At 45.5% G+C, this 16,021-nt stretch overlaps 2 protein-coding genes across 8 annotated transcripts in view; both read right to left on the bottom strand.

The window, feature by feature from the left end:
• LOC114868574 (chloride channel protein 2-like) overlaps positions 1 to 5,704 on the bottom strand; it is a 76,036-nt gene extending 70,332 nt beyond the window's left edge. For 6 of the 7 annotated variants that reach the window (XM_029172299.3, XM_029172297.3, XM_029172300.3 and 3 more), the window contains exon 1: positions 2,297 to 2,431. In XM_029172299.3, the coding sequence (XP_029028132.1) occupies positions 2,297 to 2,347 (51 nt within the window). In that variant the 5' untranslated portion in view covers positions 2,348 to 2,431. Of the gene's footprint in view, positions 1 to 2,296; positions 2,432 to 4,828; positions 4,965 to 5,539 lie in introns of those variants that run through there. The other variant, XM_029172295.3, reaches the window with a different exon arrangement.
• A 1,866-nt stretch (positions 5,705 to 7,570) lies between these two features.
• On the bottom strand, positions 7,571 to 15,728 carry LOC114868257 (chloride channel protein 2-like). Its single transcript, XM_055513784.1, has 21 exons — positions 15,016 to 15,728; positions 14,305 to 14,433; positions 13,883 to 14,016; positions 13,653 to 13,730; positions 13,393 to 13,471; positions 13,197 to 13,322; positions 12,913 to 12,997; positions 12,512 to 12,613; positions 12,334 to 12,418; positions 11,997 to 12,152; positions 11,747 to 11,816; positions 11,525 to 11,635; positions 10,736 to 10,949; positions 10,439 to 10,572; positions 10,178 to 10,338; positions 9,909 to 10,002; positions 9,651 to 9,721; positions 9,103 to 9,141; positions 8,715 to 8,819; positions 8,402 to 8,488; positions 7,571 to 7,756 (listed from the first exon to the last, which is right to left on the bottom strand). The coding sequence occupies exons 1-21, from the start codon at positions 15,245 to 15,247 to the stop codon at positions 7,571 to 7,573; spliced, it is 2,478 nt and encodes an 825-aa protein (XP_055369759.1). The 5' UTR covers positions 15,248 to 15,728.
• Positions 15,729 to 16,021: the final 293 nt, after the last annotated feature.

Below are 16,021 nucleotides of genomic sequence, written 5' to 3' on the forward strand. Positions count from 1 at the left end.
ATGGCGAGTCTGTCTGTACATTAAACAAGGTCATGAATGTGAGCACTTGACTGAGGCAACGGAGTGAAAAGTGAAAGTCTTCCTTCACACATTAAACAACACTCTGTTGCATAGTCAGTGTAAAAAAGCAAGAATTTTTTTAAAAAAAGGAAGGAAAATACAGTGTTAAATTCAATTATGTGCTATGTATTGAAACGATTTATTGCTGCCACTAAAGACTAAATATTAAGCATCATGTGTAATTATGCTACAATTCAAGCTATTGTACAAGACCTCATAAAATGTCACCTTTGATACCAAGACAGTACATTTATTGTGTATTTATTATGCATGCAAAGACACAGTGTGCAGAAAATTTGAGCAGTTTGCTGATATTTAGAGCAAATTTATATCAAATTCCGGAAAAGAGCAGCTAAAACGGAGTTTAGACGATCACGGGACACAGAAGAGCCTGGAGAAATAGGGTTTCAGAAAACGCATTGTGTAGATAGATGTTTTTGCAGCCTCCAATCAAAAATGGCAATAAAAAAAAAAAAAATCAATTTCGCATGAAATCAAGCTGATGTGCAGGGTCTAATGTTAACGGACAGTATGCTGAGGCTGGTTTGATTTTCCACCAGCTCTTTAATCCTTATCCAGCTACATTTCTGTACCGCCAGCCTCTCACAGCCAAACTACACTGGCCTCTTTGAGCATCCCCTGCCCACAACAAACCCACACAACCACCATGACTGCCAATATCACACAAAGACACCATGTTACTACAACCCACAGTGAGGACATGGGGGGGGGGTTCACAGAGGGAACCAATTTGTATATTAAAGAGGTTATTCTGGCTTTGTTGCTATTTTTGTTTTACTATTTAGATGCTTTCACAACTTTGTTCATGTAACAATTATCTGAGTGCTGCAGGGCACGACGAGATGCACATGAAGGGGGTGCGGATGGATTTTTTTTTCCCAAGTTTGCAGAGAGAGTCGGTTCATTTCAGAGAGGCGCACGGTCGAGCGCGAGACCCCGCCAGGGTGACAGAGTGTCCAGACTGAATCACACGTTGTGTAATCTCGCACACAAACACATGCACACAGAGAAGGGCAGCGGGGGCTCGTTACAAAGGAACTTTTTCCCCAGTAAAGGAAACAGCAGCCTAAAGAAGTGTTGCAGTTGTGGCTCTTCCTAATTTAAAGCCTCGCTGCCGCCGCTGCTGCTGAATGAGGCCAGTTGGCCTATAAAACTTGTGTTTTCAAAGGGCAGATTCATTAGGCTCAACAGAGTTGTGTCAGTAAACGTGAAACTAAAAACACTTAGCACAGCGTGTGATCCAGGGCCCTCTGCTGCATGAACCGTGCAGACCACCTATTCATTAGGATGCACACACTAAAAGCCTCACCTCACATTAGGACACATGACGCGCACACAGTTCTGCTACAGAACATAATAAGAAACCACAGATGACACATCTGGGCCTGAATGGACCAATGCTTGAACAGAATAAACTCGGTGTAATAAGAGATAATCAGCTTTATAGCAATTAAATTCTGTTCCGTTAATATTGTTACAACAAATACATACTTCATCTAATTAAAGCTGTGTATTTTAAAACTGAGGCTGCTTTTTGCCGCACAGTGCAGTTTTACCAAAAAGGAAGTGTGTATGAAATGAACAGCTGATTTTTGCAATAACTATTTGGGTAAATTTAGTTCATGCCGAATTTATGCGAAGATGTTCCTGTGCGGCAGCATTACGGTTTAAGATTCGCCCTGACTTGTTGTCTTCCAGTGAAACTCTGGTCACACCGGTCCGGAGACACGTCTACCTGTCTGGGGAGCAGCCGAATCCAGGTGTTAGGCTACCAGCTAACGCGTTCACCTGTGGCGTCTGCAACTTCACACGCCGGTCACTTTGCGCTCACGTCGCCCCAGAAGTTCACAGCAGCGCATTTAAACCTTCAGAACCCCTCTGAACCGGACACGACGTATTCCAGACAGCACGGAGCACGGCCGCGTTCACGTGACGCCGAACTACGTTTAAAATCTCACATTTTATACATTATCCTTAGCTGTCAACAAAAACACATAAAACTGGGTACGTATCGACTCACAAACGCACAGTGAACCGTTCGGCATAAAATAATCCGCCGAGAGGCGTTTATTGAACTTAAATCACAACTTTTCCACCGAGACGTTGGTCCAACGGCTGGGTTTCACGCAGCGCCAGCGAGACCAGGACACGCAGGTCCAGCGAACCCGGCTTTCCTGTCCACGAGCGAAGTTCAGCGGCAACGAACCGAACTTACCAGAGTTTGTTCATACTGCAGTGCCCGCTGGTCCGACCCGTCCCCTGCCATGGTTCCGCTCCGCTCCGGCTCTAAGTTCTCAGCTTGGGAAGTGCGAGGAAATCGACAACGGCGTCTCCCTCTCCTGTTAAAGCATTGGACTGAGTTCTGCTGCTCTGCGGGAGTTCACTGAAGACACTTCAGCTAGAGAGTAGGTCCCGGTTACAGTAGGCTCCTTCATTTTGTAAGCAGTGGCACCTTTGGGTTCTCCCCTGTCAGCTCCCTGATTGGTAGTGGAATCGATAAAGACAAATGGCAGTGGCTGGGGCTCGCGGGAAGGCGGCACTCAACGTTCTGGCCCCGCCCACCACGTAAACCACGCCCACATCAGTGCTAGGTTTAGGACTTACGCTGCACTGTAGGTCCTGCAGGGTAATGTTGATCAAATGTTAAAAGTTTAAAAGCGGGAAAACAAAGTTAACTACGATTAAACCCTAAACCATCCCCAGGTGAAAGGAATACACTGGGACATAGAATTAAAGTTAGGTGGAGCACAAATTAGTTCACGTGGGAGGCATGACATCATATGGCACTAGTCATGTTTCTAATGGTCAAGAATTTAAACGATTTGTAAGTGGTTTAAAAGAAAATCTTAACATTATATGTAAAGTATGTAGGAAACATGGTTTAAATCACGTTGGGATTTTAAGATAATATCTAAACTAAAGGAAGACTAATGAAAGAAGATTGATCCGAATCTGGATGAGTTATAAAATAAGTAGTAAAAATTAATAAATCGATATTTGATAGAGTGAGTGTGGGCCAAGATAATTATTAAGTAGTTAACTTCAATAATTCTTGTAATAACTTCACAATGAAAAGGCTCAACCTACTGTAGAAGTTGGTAGTGATGTAAATTAGGGAAGGCTAATGAGTGCAAAAGTTTAAATGTGACAGACCGAATGATCATCAACTGAGTTTGAAAGTTGTAAAAGAACATTAATGATAATTTAAATGGAATAAACAAAGGTAATATTATACTAACAAACAAACAAATGGACTCTTTGCAAAGCTGTGGTTTCACTCTCTCTTTCTCTTCCTTTTAATGCATAAATGTTTGCCACATTACCGTTAAATACGATTCAATCAGCAGCTCTAATATAAAGCTAATGGCTTTGTTTGACTGGGTGACAGCTTGTTTGCTGGAGGTCTTGGAGTGTGAAGGATAGGGCCGCCAGGGGAAGGCACACCGACCGAATGGCAAATTAGACAGCTGACAACGAATTAGACAGCTGACAGCCTAGAGACGACTGATCATTTCTCTTTTACATGCTGATTACCTGTGTCTCTGTCTGCATCCACACAACACCATCACAAAATATGATAGTGTTTTTTACAAACAGTCATTGGTTTTCGCGGAAAGCAAATTTTCTATAGTGTGTGTGACATTTCAACGTCAATAAACTATTCGATACTTGGTGTTGCAACTAGGAAAACACTAAATTCCTGGAAGCATGAGGTAATTGAAGAAAATAGGCTGATGAGAGGAAGTTGCAGGAGGAGTGACACTGCTAAAAGGAGTTCCACCACATCAGCGGCCAGATCAGGACCGTCGGCTGTGACCGTTGTGGTCTGGTCGCGACAGGTTACTCCTACGGATCAGTCTGGTCCATCCTCCCACAGGTCTGTCTGCTCTGTAGTCTGTTATTGACTTAAAAGTAACTGAAGTGCATCCACTTAATAATCACAAATTATAAAATTGTACATCAAACTGCACTTTACCACACAAATAAAAAACAATCAAACCAAGTTCACAGTCTATCCTTAATTGTACTAGATAATTCTCTTATGAGTCTGTTTTTATATGACTCGGATTCTATATCTAAATGGTTTTGTCCAGACAAGATGCATTCAAGACACCTTCCCGTCTTTGATTCAAGGGCAAATCAAATGTTCTTTCAATTCAATTCAACTGCTCCTGGACTGATCATGCATCATCACTGGGAGGGGCCTAAACACACTAACAATGTTTGTTCTGACTGTAAAAGCAGTAGTGAAATTCCAGTAGTTCCATTTACCATTTACCATTTTTTATTGTTCCAGCAACAGGACAAAGTTCAGCCTTTAACATGACAAATGTTGCTTTGATGCTCTGATTTCCAGGAGCCGTTACTGTTACTGGTGGAGCAAACCCAGATGCTTCAAATGAACACGCCCGCCCATCACACACCGCCTCTGGCCATCTCCCTACGGAGCAGGTCTCCTCCTGGGCATACTGGCTCTCGCCCCACACCTAATGGACACAGGACGCCTCTCCTGCCAGTGGGGAGAGGCGCTCACCAGTGGGTGCCCAGCCTGGGCCCAAACATCTGTGTAGCCTGACGTCATCCTGACTTATCTCTGCTGTTTAAACTGACTGATGCCCTTCTTATGGGCCCTTCTCTTAGAGCTTGTTATTCAGTTCATAGATAGTTCACGATGAAGTTCACCTTTGAGCAGCAGCAGCTGTCAAATTTACTTTACTGTGTCTGAGTGCGGCATATGTGGACTTACCACAGGAAGAGGCTTAGACCATCTCAGAGTGGCAGCCATGACGAAGACCTTGGTTCTTGGTTCAGCAAAGTCACAGTATCTTGCTGTTTGGCTCAAACCTGGACATCAGCCGGAAGCGCTGTTTCCTGGAGCCACACTTGTGAAACAAAGAAAATGTATTATATTATATATTCAAACATACTTCAGTAAAGTCCAGGTATATTCCCTAAATACGAGTATATTAATGGCGACCAACATCTTGTACTACGTACATCCTTCCTGCACTTTATACTTCATAGATTTCTTTGTAAAGGTAAACAATCTTGAACTATACTGTAATAAATTTTTTAAACTTTTCAATTTTAGTTCTACAAGTAATAAAAGTTCTAAAATATGAATTTAAAATTTTTCATTCTAAATACTTATTAGATGTTACACTCAGGGCTCCTTACACTACATCATGATCTGCCTCAAACCCCCTGTCAACAATAGATTACCATAGTTCAACAGTCAGCGTCAGTAGTTGTTCTGTGAAAACAGCAATAAAACACCTGCATTTACAGCACTTCTCCGTCATGAGGGCGACTGCACCTCCACAGCCTCACCGGCTCATCATCCCCCGTCCATTCATTCATTTCATTCATTCATCAAACTTAGAGACTTGTTACTGATTACTGGCAAGTATTTGTTAAAATAATATAAGATATACATTGATAGTAGCAAATTACTTACGCGGGTTGTGTCTTCGGGTGCAGGCATCTTTCTTTCTGTTTTCCGTGTCCATGCTTTCTCCTGCAGAGCTGCTTTACGGGAATGCAGCCCGCAGATGTCGTCTCGCGGCACAGCCACGCAGTCTCAGCCCCACGGACACACGCGGAATGCTGCGCAGGAGGCTCTCGCGCTCATGTGGCCGTCGGAGTTGACGATACTACAACCGTCCTTTCAGCGGCGTCAGCGCGCCGGCGAAGCACCACGTGGGGCAGACGGGATCGCCGCGGCTATAAAGGCTCGCGCTCTGCCGCAACGTTGATGTGTTTTGAAAATGAGATACAGTATAAGTGCGCACTGCAGGGGAGGACACCGTGCAGAAAATCATTTCAGCTCTTGAAACTGTTGAATACGCGCGAAGACGGTAGATATAGAAGTGAAGGGCTGTCTCATCGGTGGTAGATGTGTTATGAGGAAAGGGAAATATAGGTACCTTGGGTTTATTTTGAAGCTATAATGAATTGACGTCTCCTTCTCCTCAGTGTGGCTTAGCGTTTATTAAATTTGGTTCTGGAAAAATGCATTGTGCTAAAACACCTGTGGCACAGTTACATGCCTGTTTACGTCCACTTGTCTCCATCGTGCGTATTTACGCACAAGTACAGACTCTGCTTTCCTTGTCATACACAGGAAAGAGACAGAATGAACCTGTTGATTTCAAGCGTTTAAATCTATTGAACTGTCCTCCACGTGAAAAGACAAAGTAGTGTTATTGTGTCAGCTGATGAGGCGGAACGCAGTCATTCAGTTAAGTCTCGCCTCTGGCGCGTCCGCAACTAACTCCGCCCTGCTCCGCATCCTGAGTAAAGGTGACACCGGACGGCCTCGTTTCTCTGCAAACAGTTTGTGGACTGTTGTGCCTAAAGGCCGCCGGTGGCGAGATGTGGACAATAACCAAAAACGAACAGCTGACGTCTGCAGCCGCGGGACAGAAACCCACGCTGCGTCCACGGAGCGCTGTCCGCCCGCTGCGGTGCTGAACCGCTGTGCGTTCACTGACTCACCGGAGCATCCACAGGTGAAGACGCTTCCCCTGGGTGAGGTACGGTTCGCTCTGCGTCTTAGACACGGAAATGAGAAGACAGCGGTGTCATAAATCTATTATGTAAAAGGATGTACATGCAGCCGCATCAGGTGCAAAGCACCATTTGTTCAGAGAGGGGTGTTTGTGTACGGAATGCCTCGCGCAGTGATAGTTGGGCTCAAATAATGATGCATACATAAATCCGATACCGCTTAATCATGTACTGTAGCTCTAACCTAAAAGACTGAAAAATCTTTTCGCTGCGCTGCAGAGGAGACAGAGCCGCTCCCGACGCAGCAGAACGACGCGTTGTTAAACTGTTTGACATCTGCGGGCCGAATCAGTCAAGTTGAAAAGTTGCGTTAGAATTTTAGGGTGATCTCATCTTGAAATATACCCAACATCTTATGTGAAACAAAGACGTCACTAACAGACATTTTAACGTTACGTTTCTGCAGGATCACGTCAGGCAGCTAACTTTTTATAAATTATAAAAGGTGAAATATTATTATTGGTGTTATGAGCTTTATTTAGATCAAATCTTGCATTGTTGCATACTGTTTGCGTGAACGTATCTGTGACACAGAATGAGTGTTGTGTGTGAAGGACCACAGGTGCTTTTAACACTGACAGCTCTGCTTGTCCCTGGATTTGATTAACACGTCTGTTCATAAAACCCCACCCGTGGGCTCTGCTGTGGGTTCCTCAGCAGATGCTGAGCAGTGTCCCACTTCCTCCGTGTGGTGTCAGGTTCCAGGTGAAAGCGCTGGTTGTTGAGACAGGAGCAGATGAGGAGTTGAGAGAAGCCTGGCGTTAGAGAACAACTCCTTCCTCAATGAAATATTGATCATACGCCCTGAGGTTTGATGCATGTTTGTGGCTCTGGGGGATGGAGACGTTAGTGCCTCACTCCTCCTCCTCCTCCTCCTCCAGCCTTTCTCCGTGCTCTTCCTCCCTAGTTGTACTTTCCTTCATTGTGACCTCTCGTCTGATTCTGATGGGACATATTCTCTGTTTCGCTCCCCCAGCCAATGAAGCTCGGTGGTCTCGCCGTCAGTGATGGTCCTGCCGGTGGGGCCGCTGTCTCGGAAACTGGCCAGAGCCGGACGCAGTTTCAACCCGTTCACAGGCACAAAGCCCTCAATGGCCTTGGTTAGCTGGAGGACAAAACAGATAAATGCACTAATAAATAGTACCAGTAAAGTCACCAGTTAAGCAGCAGGTGGGGAAATGAAAGGCTTTTTGTATTTAGTTTTCTTTATGTCTGTTTTCTGTTTTACAGAGAGCCCAGTGGAGGTTTTTCCCCTCAAGAAAAGACAACAACACAGGGTTTTGGCCTCTATGTGCTCAGAGGAAAAGATTGTTCTCTTGAACTTGAAGTAAAGTGAAGAAAAATAGTAAAATAATTTATAGTGAACTCTATGTAGAGGAAGATAAGCATTTGTATTGAGGCTGTTTGTGTAGGTAGAAAAAGATTTAAAATTTATTTCACTCAGTGAAACCGGTCGAGGTAAATGTCTGCTCCTCTTGAAGCTAGTTATGCTGAGAGTATTCTTTTAAAACGATTTCCTGTCCATTATTGCACAGGGTGGTGCAAGTGAGGTTTGCTAAGTTTTCTATGAATAACATAGAACATAGTTCTATAATGCACTGCAGTTGTATTTGTATAATGTGTGATGTGTGCTTTGAAGCTACTGCATGTAAATAAATGCATCGGAACAATGAAAACATGCGCCATAATTATGCTGAGTTATTCAAGACTAAAGTAAAGAACAAAACCTGACCTGCTCCTAAAGTCTTACCTCTTTGAGGGAAACCACACCAATGAGGCGTCCAACGCTGGTGACGTAGGCGTGGTCGAGGCCCAGCAGGGAGAAGATGGTGTGGGTCTGGAGGACAACAGCAGAGGTTGGAAACACACACACATGCACACACGCACACACACGCACACGCACACATGCACACACACGCACGCACACGCGCGCACACGCGCACACACACATACACACGCACGCACACGCACACACACACACACACGCACACGCACACACACACACGCACACGCACGCACACACACACACACACACACACACACAGCTGTATTTCTGATGGGACCTTATGCAGCGACGTGCGCTCCATCAGCTGGAACGGCGCAGGGTCGATCCTGCAGTTGTTGAAGTTGATCTGCTCGTTGAGCTGCTTCTCCTCCCACTCTGCAATCTGCAAGACAGGCGTCAAACAGTGGCACCGCTTGGCAAAGCACCCTCCTCTTATAGACAATCAATGAACCAGGCGCCACAATGAATGACTCCTACAAGATCCACAACAATGGCGAACAAGGAAGGGAGGCGAGACATGGCGAGAACTAATGACATCAGGGGGAAGTGGATGAATTAAAAAGGATGTCATGTCCAAATATATTTCGTATGGATTTTGAAATGCTTAAGATCCATTGTGTTTGATAACCAGCAGACGATCTCTGTTGTTGTGTAAACAGTCTCACCTCTTTAATGGTCATGGTGTCCTTCACATCTCCATCATCCTGAACAGAACAGAGACCAGAAGAGAGGAGTGTCAGTACTGTGCGTGCAGAGAAACCGGCCCGACTCCAACACACCACTTACTGTACTGTACTACACTCAACTGCATCAGATGCACGGACACTTTTGTCTTTCTAGGAACAGGGCGGGCCTTGAGCTTTGCTCGCTGATTGGTTGCCTTAGGTCACACAGCTGATGATGGACGCTGCAGAATGCTTTGTTAAACAACCTCCTCCTTGCACTCAACAAATTAGCTCGATTTGAATTCACGGCTGTATGGATAGATGGTCATTTAAGAACCGAGTCAATAACATCTGCAGCTAGAGGCAGAGAAAGTTCAGGACGCGGGGTTACGGGCTGAACAAGAACAGGGTCAGGCCCAGATCACAGGCATTAGTGTTTTTGTTTTTGGGAACTTGACATGATCTTCTCCCCTTTGCAGTCAAAGCCTCTGGTCAGCTAACGTCAGCCCCTACTGTCTCCCATGGGGCAGTTGTTGGCTGGTTTTTACCTCCAGGTCGTCTGAGTCTTGACTGGTGCAGAATAGGTTCTTTAAAGTGAAGTCTGAATTATCATGTGGGCCTGAAGGAGAGACAGAAGCAGAGTCAAAACGTCTGGTACACTCTGTTTTGTGAGGAGAAAGTGCAGCTCGTTGAAGGAAATAAACACCTGCAGTAGGTTTTCACCTGTATGTTGCTGCACAGTGTTTAACAGAAAACCAATGAGGAGGACGTTACATATGACTCCATCATGTGGGAGAATTTCCTACCAGTGGGGATCTCGATGCCTTGCTCCACAACTGGCGATATCTTCCCCTGAGAAATGGGACGTACAGGACTGAAGGACGATTCCTCATTGGAGATCTATGCAAACACAGACAAAAGTCCAACCCTGCTTAACAGATGAAGCCCACTTATCACCCATCTTCCCCGTGGTGCAGTTATAATAATAATACAGTAAAATATCCCTGGTCCCTGCATAGTTTTGAGAAATGAGCAGCCCAAATAAAAAGCTGAGGGTGAGTATTCGCCCTCTGACCTGGATGCAGGCGCCCTGACTCGCCTCCTCCTGGTTGCTGTACTGACTGGAGGCGACATTTCTTTGCCTGATGTGCTCCAACCGTCTGGTGCGACTGAGTTGCTGGGAAAGCAGCGACTGGAGCTGAGCGTGCGAGATGGAGCCCAACAGCACCATGGACGCTGGGTTAGGGTAGATATAAGAGCGAGGCAAGAATGAGGAGACTCTGAATTTACTGAAAGGGTGAGACCTGCTGTGCAACAGTGCACCAGTGTGTCTGACCTGCTGATTCCACCAGCGCCAGCGTGCTGAGGTTTCCTGTCAGCAGCACGTTGTGCAGGTCTCGGTAGCAGCAGTTCAGAGTGATGTACCGCACGTCCCTCACCATGATGTCCTCCACGCGAATGTTATATTTCCTGATAGCAGAAAAAGACGTGAAGACAAACTGTGAGGAAGATGGCTCCTTATTACATCACAGGCAAACACAGACCCTGGAGAGCCGTCGTTTTATTGTGAAAGGTCACAAAGATCACTGGACTAAAAACCTCAGGCTTGTGAGTGCATGTTGTGTGTACGTACTCATGGTTTCCCCAGCCCAGCTCCGGGAGGTACGGCAGCTTCTTGATCTTAATGATGGAGTCGTACAGGGAGGGCTGCAGGGACTGGGCCACGGCGTTGGCCAGGATCACCGCGATCATCACCGGCAGGATGTGGGAGATCTGTCCCGTCAGCTCGAACACGATGACTGCAGTGGAAACAGTGTGGGTGGCCGCTCCTGACAGAGCTGCTGCACCTGAGGGGGGGGGGGGGGGGCATCCATCAAAATGAGACAGAGCTCAACATTAACACAATTCCAGGTACAATAAATATTTTTACAACGCCACAGCACATAATACAGGGAACTGTTCAATAAAAACTTTTAAAAGTGACCTCCCTACATTCATAAAACACAAATAGAAGTTGTGCCAAGAGAGCTCAAATGCAACAACTTGATGTTGTTCTATGAAATCAACAATGCTGTAGGCAGCACCTGACAGACGCACTAAGTGTAAAGGTCTGAAGTGTGAAGTGCAGCTTGGTGAATGTTTATGTCTGATCTTATTCTGCGTCTCTTTCAATCACTATTCATTTTAAGTCTAGATCGAGGCAATGGGCTGTAGGAAATATTAATCTGGATTCATTTTCTGTGAGCATCGGAATGGAAAGATTTTACTCACGTAATGGTCTGAAAAGACTCAATCATTTGAGTCTTCTTGTTTTCTATGTTCTATGCTTCCACAGAGAACCAAGTTTAGATTTTTTATCAAAAAAACACCAAAGAAACTGAAGCGCAGGACAAAAACAGAAGAAGAATCTGATGTTCGACACCTGCAACAGCGTAGCCTCCTGGCACGATGGGGTAGATGGTGCCGTTTGTGTTGATGCCGTCTGGAAACCAGGCTGCCATGCTCTCTCCAACCAGACGACCGAACCCTGCCCCTAAAACACACACGGCAGAGTGACAGATTTAGAATTATCATTACATTTGTATCAATTTGCTTTCGAAGCAACTTTCAAAATGTTATTTAAAGTCTAAATCGGTTGCTTTACCGATGACAAATACTGGCATGAAGGCTCCACAGGGCACGGGGAGGGCCGTGGCCACGATAGACATCCAGAACTGAGACAGAAGAGAGACAAAAGAATACAGGAGGCATGAAAAGAAAGAACAGCCTTTTAATTAGTGTCACCAGAGGAGGCCATGCTGAATTACCAGGTGTCACCAGCCATGCGAGTCTAATGTTTAGTGCATACTTTACTCATAATGGCCTAAAATACACCTGTGTATTTTCTCGCCTACCTTCATGATGACGAAGATGGACAGCGTGACGAAGACGCTGGCCTGTGGGTGGAGCCAGGCTTTTGCATAGCCCATGTATGGAGCCTGGTGGGCGTCGCCCTGCTTGGCCCATGTCAGGTTATCAAAAAACGTCAGCACAGACTCCTTCTGGGTCAACTACAGGCAACAGGAAGGTGTGAGGTGGAGGAAAAATGTTAGGATCACACATTAGGTCCCTGCGCTAGCAGAGGAACCTGCAGTTTAGGAATGGAATTAACTTTAATTCACATCCATAAATGGCTGCAGTTCCGTGTGTATGACAATGAGCTGTGTGTGTTTGTAGTAGTTTGTAAACTACCTTTCCAGCCATGAACTGTCCGAAGCCAGGGGGAAACGTGAGCGTGGTAATGACTAAGGTGACCACAGCTGGAAACAGCAGGCGACTGAGGACGAAACCCAAACCAGCATCGTTTACAGGTTCCGTGGCTTCTTCCCTGTGTCCTGGTGTGAAGTGCTCAGTAAGGTGTCAGACTTACTTCCTGATGATAAATCTCTTGAGGGACTTTTGTTTCTTTATGAACTTGACAACACGGTGGTTAAGGTAGACATAGAAGGCTCCTCCAAACCCACTGGCGATACTGCAGCAAGAAAGGAAACAACTGGAGTTAGTATTTGAACAAACTGAAGCCTTTTCCCTCCTGGACCAGTCAATTGTTAGTCCTTTAGCTCTCTTTGAACCTCATTCGTGAATAATAAGTATTTACCACAAGCTAATATTAATGTCAACTATGTCCAGGTTATTAACAAAAACAAAGTAGCTGCACAGCTGTGAGTCTCAACATTGAGGCTGATGCCAGACATGGATGCAGAGTAATATATCACATGGGAGATGTGGGAAGATTATTAGAAGGTGAATGCGATGCTACTTGAAACCAACCCAACAACAGCAAAGGCAAGAAGCTCCTGGAGGTCAAAGGGAAAGTCCAGACGAAAGCTGGTTTTAAACAGGGCTGTGAGGGTCCCTGGAGAAAGTAGAGCAGGATTTAGAGGAGACAGAGAAGAGACCCCTGCAAAAACATGCAACCAGATGTGAAGTGTGCAGGTGGAGGTTACGCTGTCAACTGTTAAACTTTAACCTCTGTGGTTGCACACACAGTGTGAACTCATATACAACATATACAACATACAGTATAGACAACAGTGAGTGCAGACGCGTCCCACCTTCATCTCTGTTCCACACAGACATTAGTCTAAAGACGAAGGCGCTGACGGTGGCGGCGAGGAACCCTCTCCAGTAATTCCTCACAGCGAAGAAGGTGGATGTTACTTCAATGCTGAACAACACTCCTGTAACACACGCACACACATTTGACTTCATGTGGCTCATTCTCCCTGTGCCCCTCCAGCTTAGACTCACCTCCTATGGGGGCAGCGAAACAGCAGCCCACCCCCACAGCACAGGCTGCTGCCAGCATCTCGATGTTCCTCGACTCATTCTGAAACACACACACACACACACACACACACACACACACACACACACACACACACACACACACACACACACACACACACACACACACACTGTATTAAATCATTGACACGTTTAGTGACCGTTAGCGAATCTTAGCGTGTGTGTTGTTTTCTTTGTTTTGAGTCCTACAAAAAACAACACACCTCGTACATTCCTCCAAACAGCGACATGAACTTGCAGAGGAGAGCGCCACACAAGCTGGCGATGTGTACGAACGGACCCTGGCGGGACGGTGAAACATGTACAGGATGTGAAAACATTATAACTTAAAAAAAAAGTCTGCAGGAACTCAACGTTAACAGGAGTCACAGGAGTGAAGCTTAAGCAAATGACAGGTCTTTAGTGCTGGTTGTGTGTGTGTTTGTGTTCATACGTCTTTGCCCATAGGCATGCCGCTTCCCAGAGCGCAGGTCAGAGCGATGACCTTAGTCACAAAGGTTTTAAAGGTGAGGTACTCCTTCAGAACCACTCCTCTCATGATGGTCTTTACCTCTGGAATGCCTGAACCTGCAGCGGAGAACAGCTCAGTGTCATAGCTGCGCCGACTATCACTGGGCTCAGTTACTATTTTAACAATATGTCACAGTCTTTATATGCAGCAGCTACTGTTTACAGTAAATGTGTGTGTGTGTGTGTGTGTGTGTGTGTGTGTGTGTGTGTGTGTGTGTGTGTGTGTGTGTGTGTGTGTGTGTGTGAGACATTAATCAGGTTGTAAGTTAAAGCATCATCTATTAGTTGGATATTGTGTTTTTAAGAGTGTTGTGTTTTCTATGGACTCTGCTCTGTTTGTCGTACCAGCAGCCTGTGGGGCGAGGATCTGAGTGAAGGCAGCGGAGAAGGTGATGAGGACCACAGGGAAGGTGACCCAGGCCAGGTACTGCAGGAACACGCTGCCGTAGAGGCCGGTGAACATCCACTTCTGTGCTGTGGACGCAAAAGCCAGAGACGAGGTGTCAAACGCAGATCCGCGCACCACAGAACGTCTAACAGGCCTCTCACTGAGCAGAGGCTCACAAGGACCCCAGTCCACTGGTCGCTGCACAAATCATCGGATCATTTTTAGTTTTTGTAATGGAGGAGGAACACAAAGGAGCAGTCATATACAGAGCTGCAGGCAACAGGCTGCACAGCTCCAACACAATCCACTGCTTTTGTGTTGGAGACGACTCGTGCAACAAACTCAGAATGAAGCTGCAGTCCCTGACTTGACAGTGTTATTAAAACATCATAATCTGGTTTAGCTGCACAAACACGGCTCTGTTGGAGTCTTGGCAAATTAGCTTTTCAATGACAGTTTGCTCTTGTATCACTTCACACTTGCTGTTACCACAAAACACTAATCTACCAGTTTGGCTGTTTATAGCAGTTGTCCTAATTACAAATGATTGCAGCGGTCTCACTAATGACCAATACAACTTCTCTCAGACATTTTCCTCAAAGACACTAAACCCTATGGAGGAATAATACTGATCATGTACATTCCTAAGCCCTGCCTCCCTCACTCACCTCTGAGGCAGAAGGCGATGAAAAAGTCCATGACCCAGCTGACCAGGCCCATGACGGTTCCCAGCAGGATGAGGAAGATCCAGTCCTCTCCAACCCATGAGATCAGCGACTTCTGACAGAGAACTGTACGGACTACAGGATGGTGGGAGGAAATCATAAAACTGAAGTTTGGAAAACGACAAGCAAAGTCAGTCCAGGCAACATCACAGCAACGCGTAGCTGTGTTTTTCATCCAGCAGCTTTTAAAACACGTTGTCTGTCTGATAATGTGGATAAAGTTGACTGGAGATGAACAAGGTCATCAGTATGAATGTGCTTGGCTGCAGCTCACTGCTGCGCCCTGTTGGTCAGCTGGTACAGAATACGCCGCATGTTTGTCATTGGGCCGCTTGTTTTCCACTTTATAGTTTCCAAATTAACACATATTTATGCAGTAAACACTAAGACTCATATCTTCCAATATTTTTAGACAGAAAACTGCAAACAAGCAACTTATGAAAGCAATTTCATTGCACTGTGAATAACCCATAACTTTCTATTTATCTAAAAGTGATTCAGATCATTGACTCTGACCTGGAAAAAAAACAGCTCACTCAGCTTTTCCACAACCTTTAAAAGGGCAAAGGTTCAAAGACCGATGGTGCAAGACGGGCTCTGCTTGTAAAGGAATGATGGATGATGTGGAGGAGCATCTGCAGGGCTGAAACCAGTGGAGCCTTAAAAGTCACCAGTTCAAGGCTAAAACCAAAGGATGAGTGAACCCCGGCAGGACACAGTTCTGGCAGAGGCTCCTCAGGGATGCAGTGATTCTATCAGTATTATCACACGCACCAACATGGTTCAACACAACTGACTTCAAAAGGAGAATACTTTTTTTTATCTGATTAATCTGATTAATCGATTAATCAAAAAAATAATCGACGATTATTAAAATATTAGTTTGATTGACTCAACATCACCAGAAGCTGTTTTCGCTCATACCTGGTTGGCTCCTCCTCTCTGTCAA

The sequence above is a fragment of the Betta splendens genome, chromosome 13 (assembly GCF_900634795.4).
Source record: "Betta splendens chromosome 13, fBetSpl5.4, whole genome shotgun sequence".
NCBI lineage: Eukaryota > Metazoa > Chordata > Actinopteri > Anabantiformes > Osphronemidae > Betta > Betta splendens.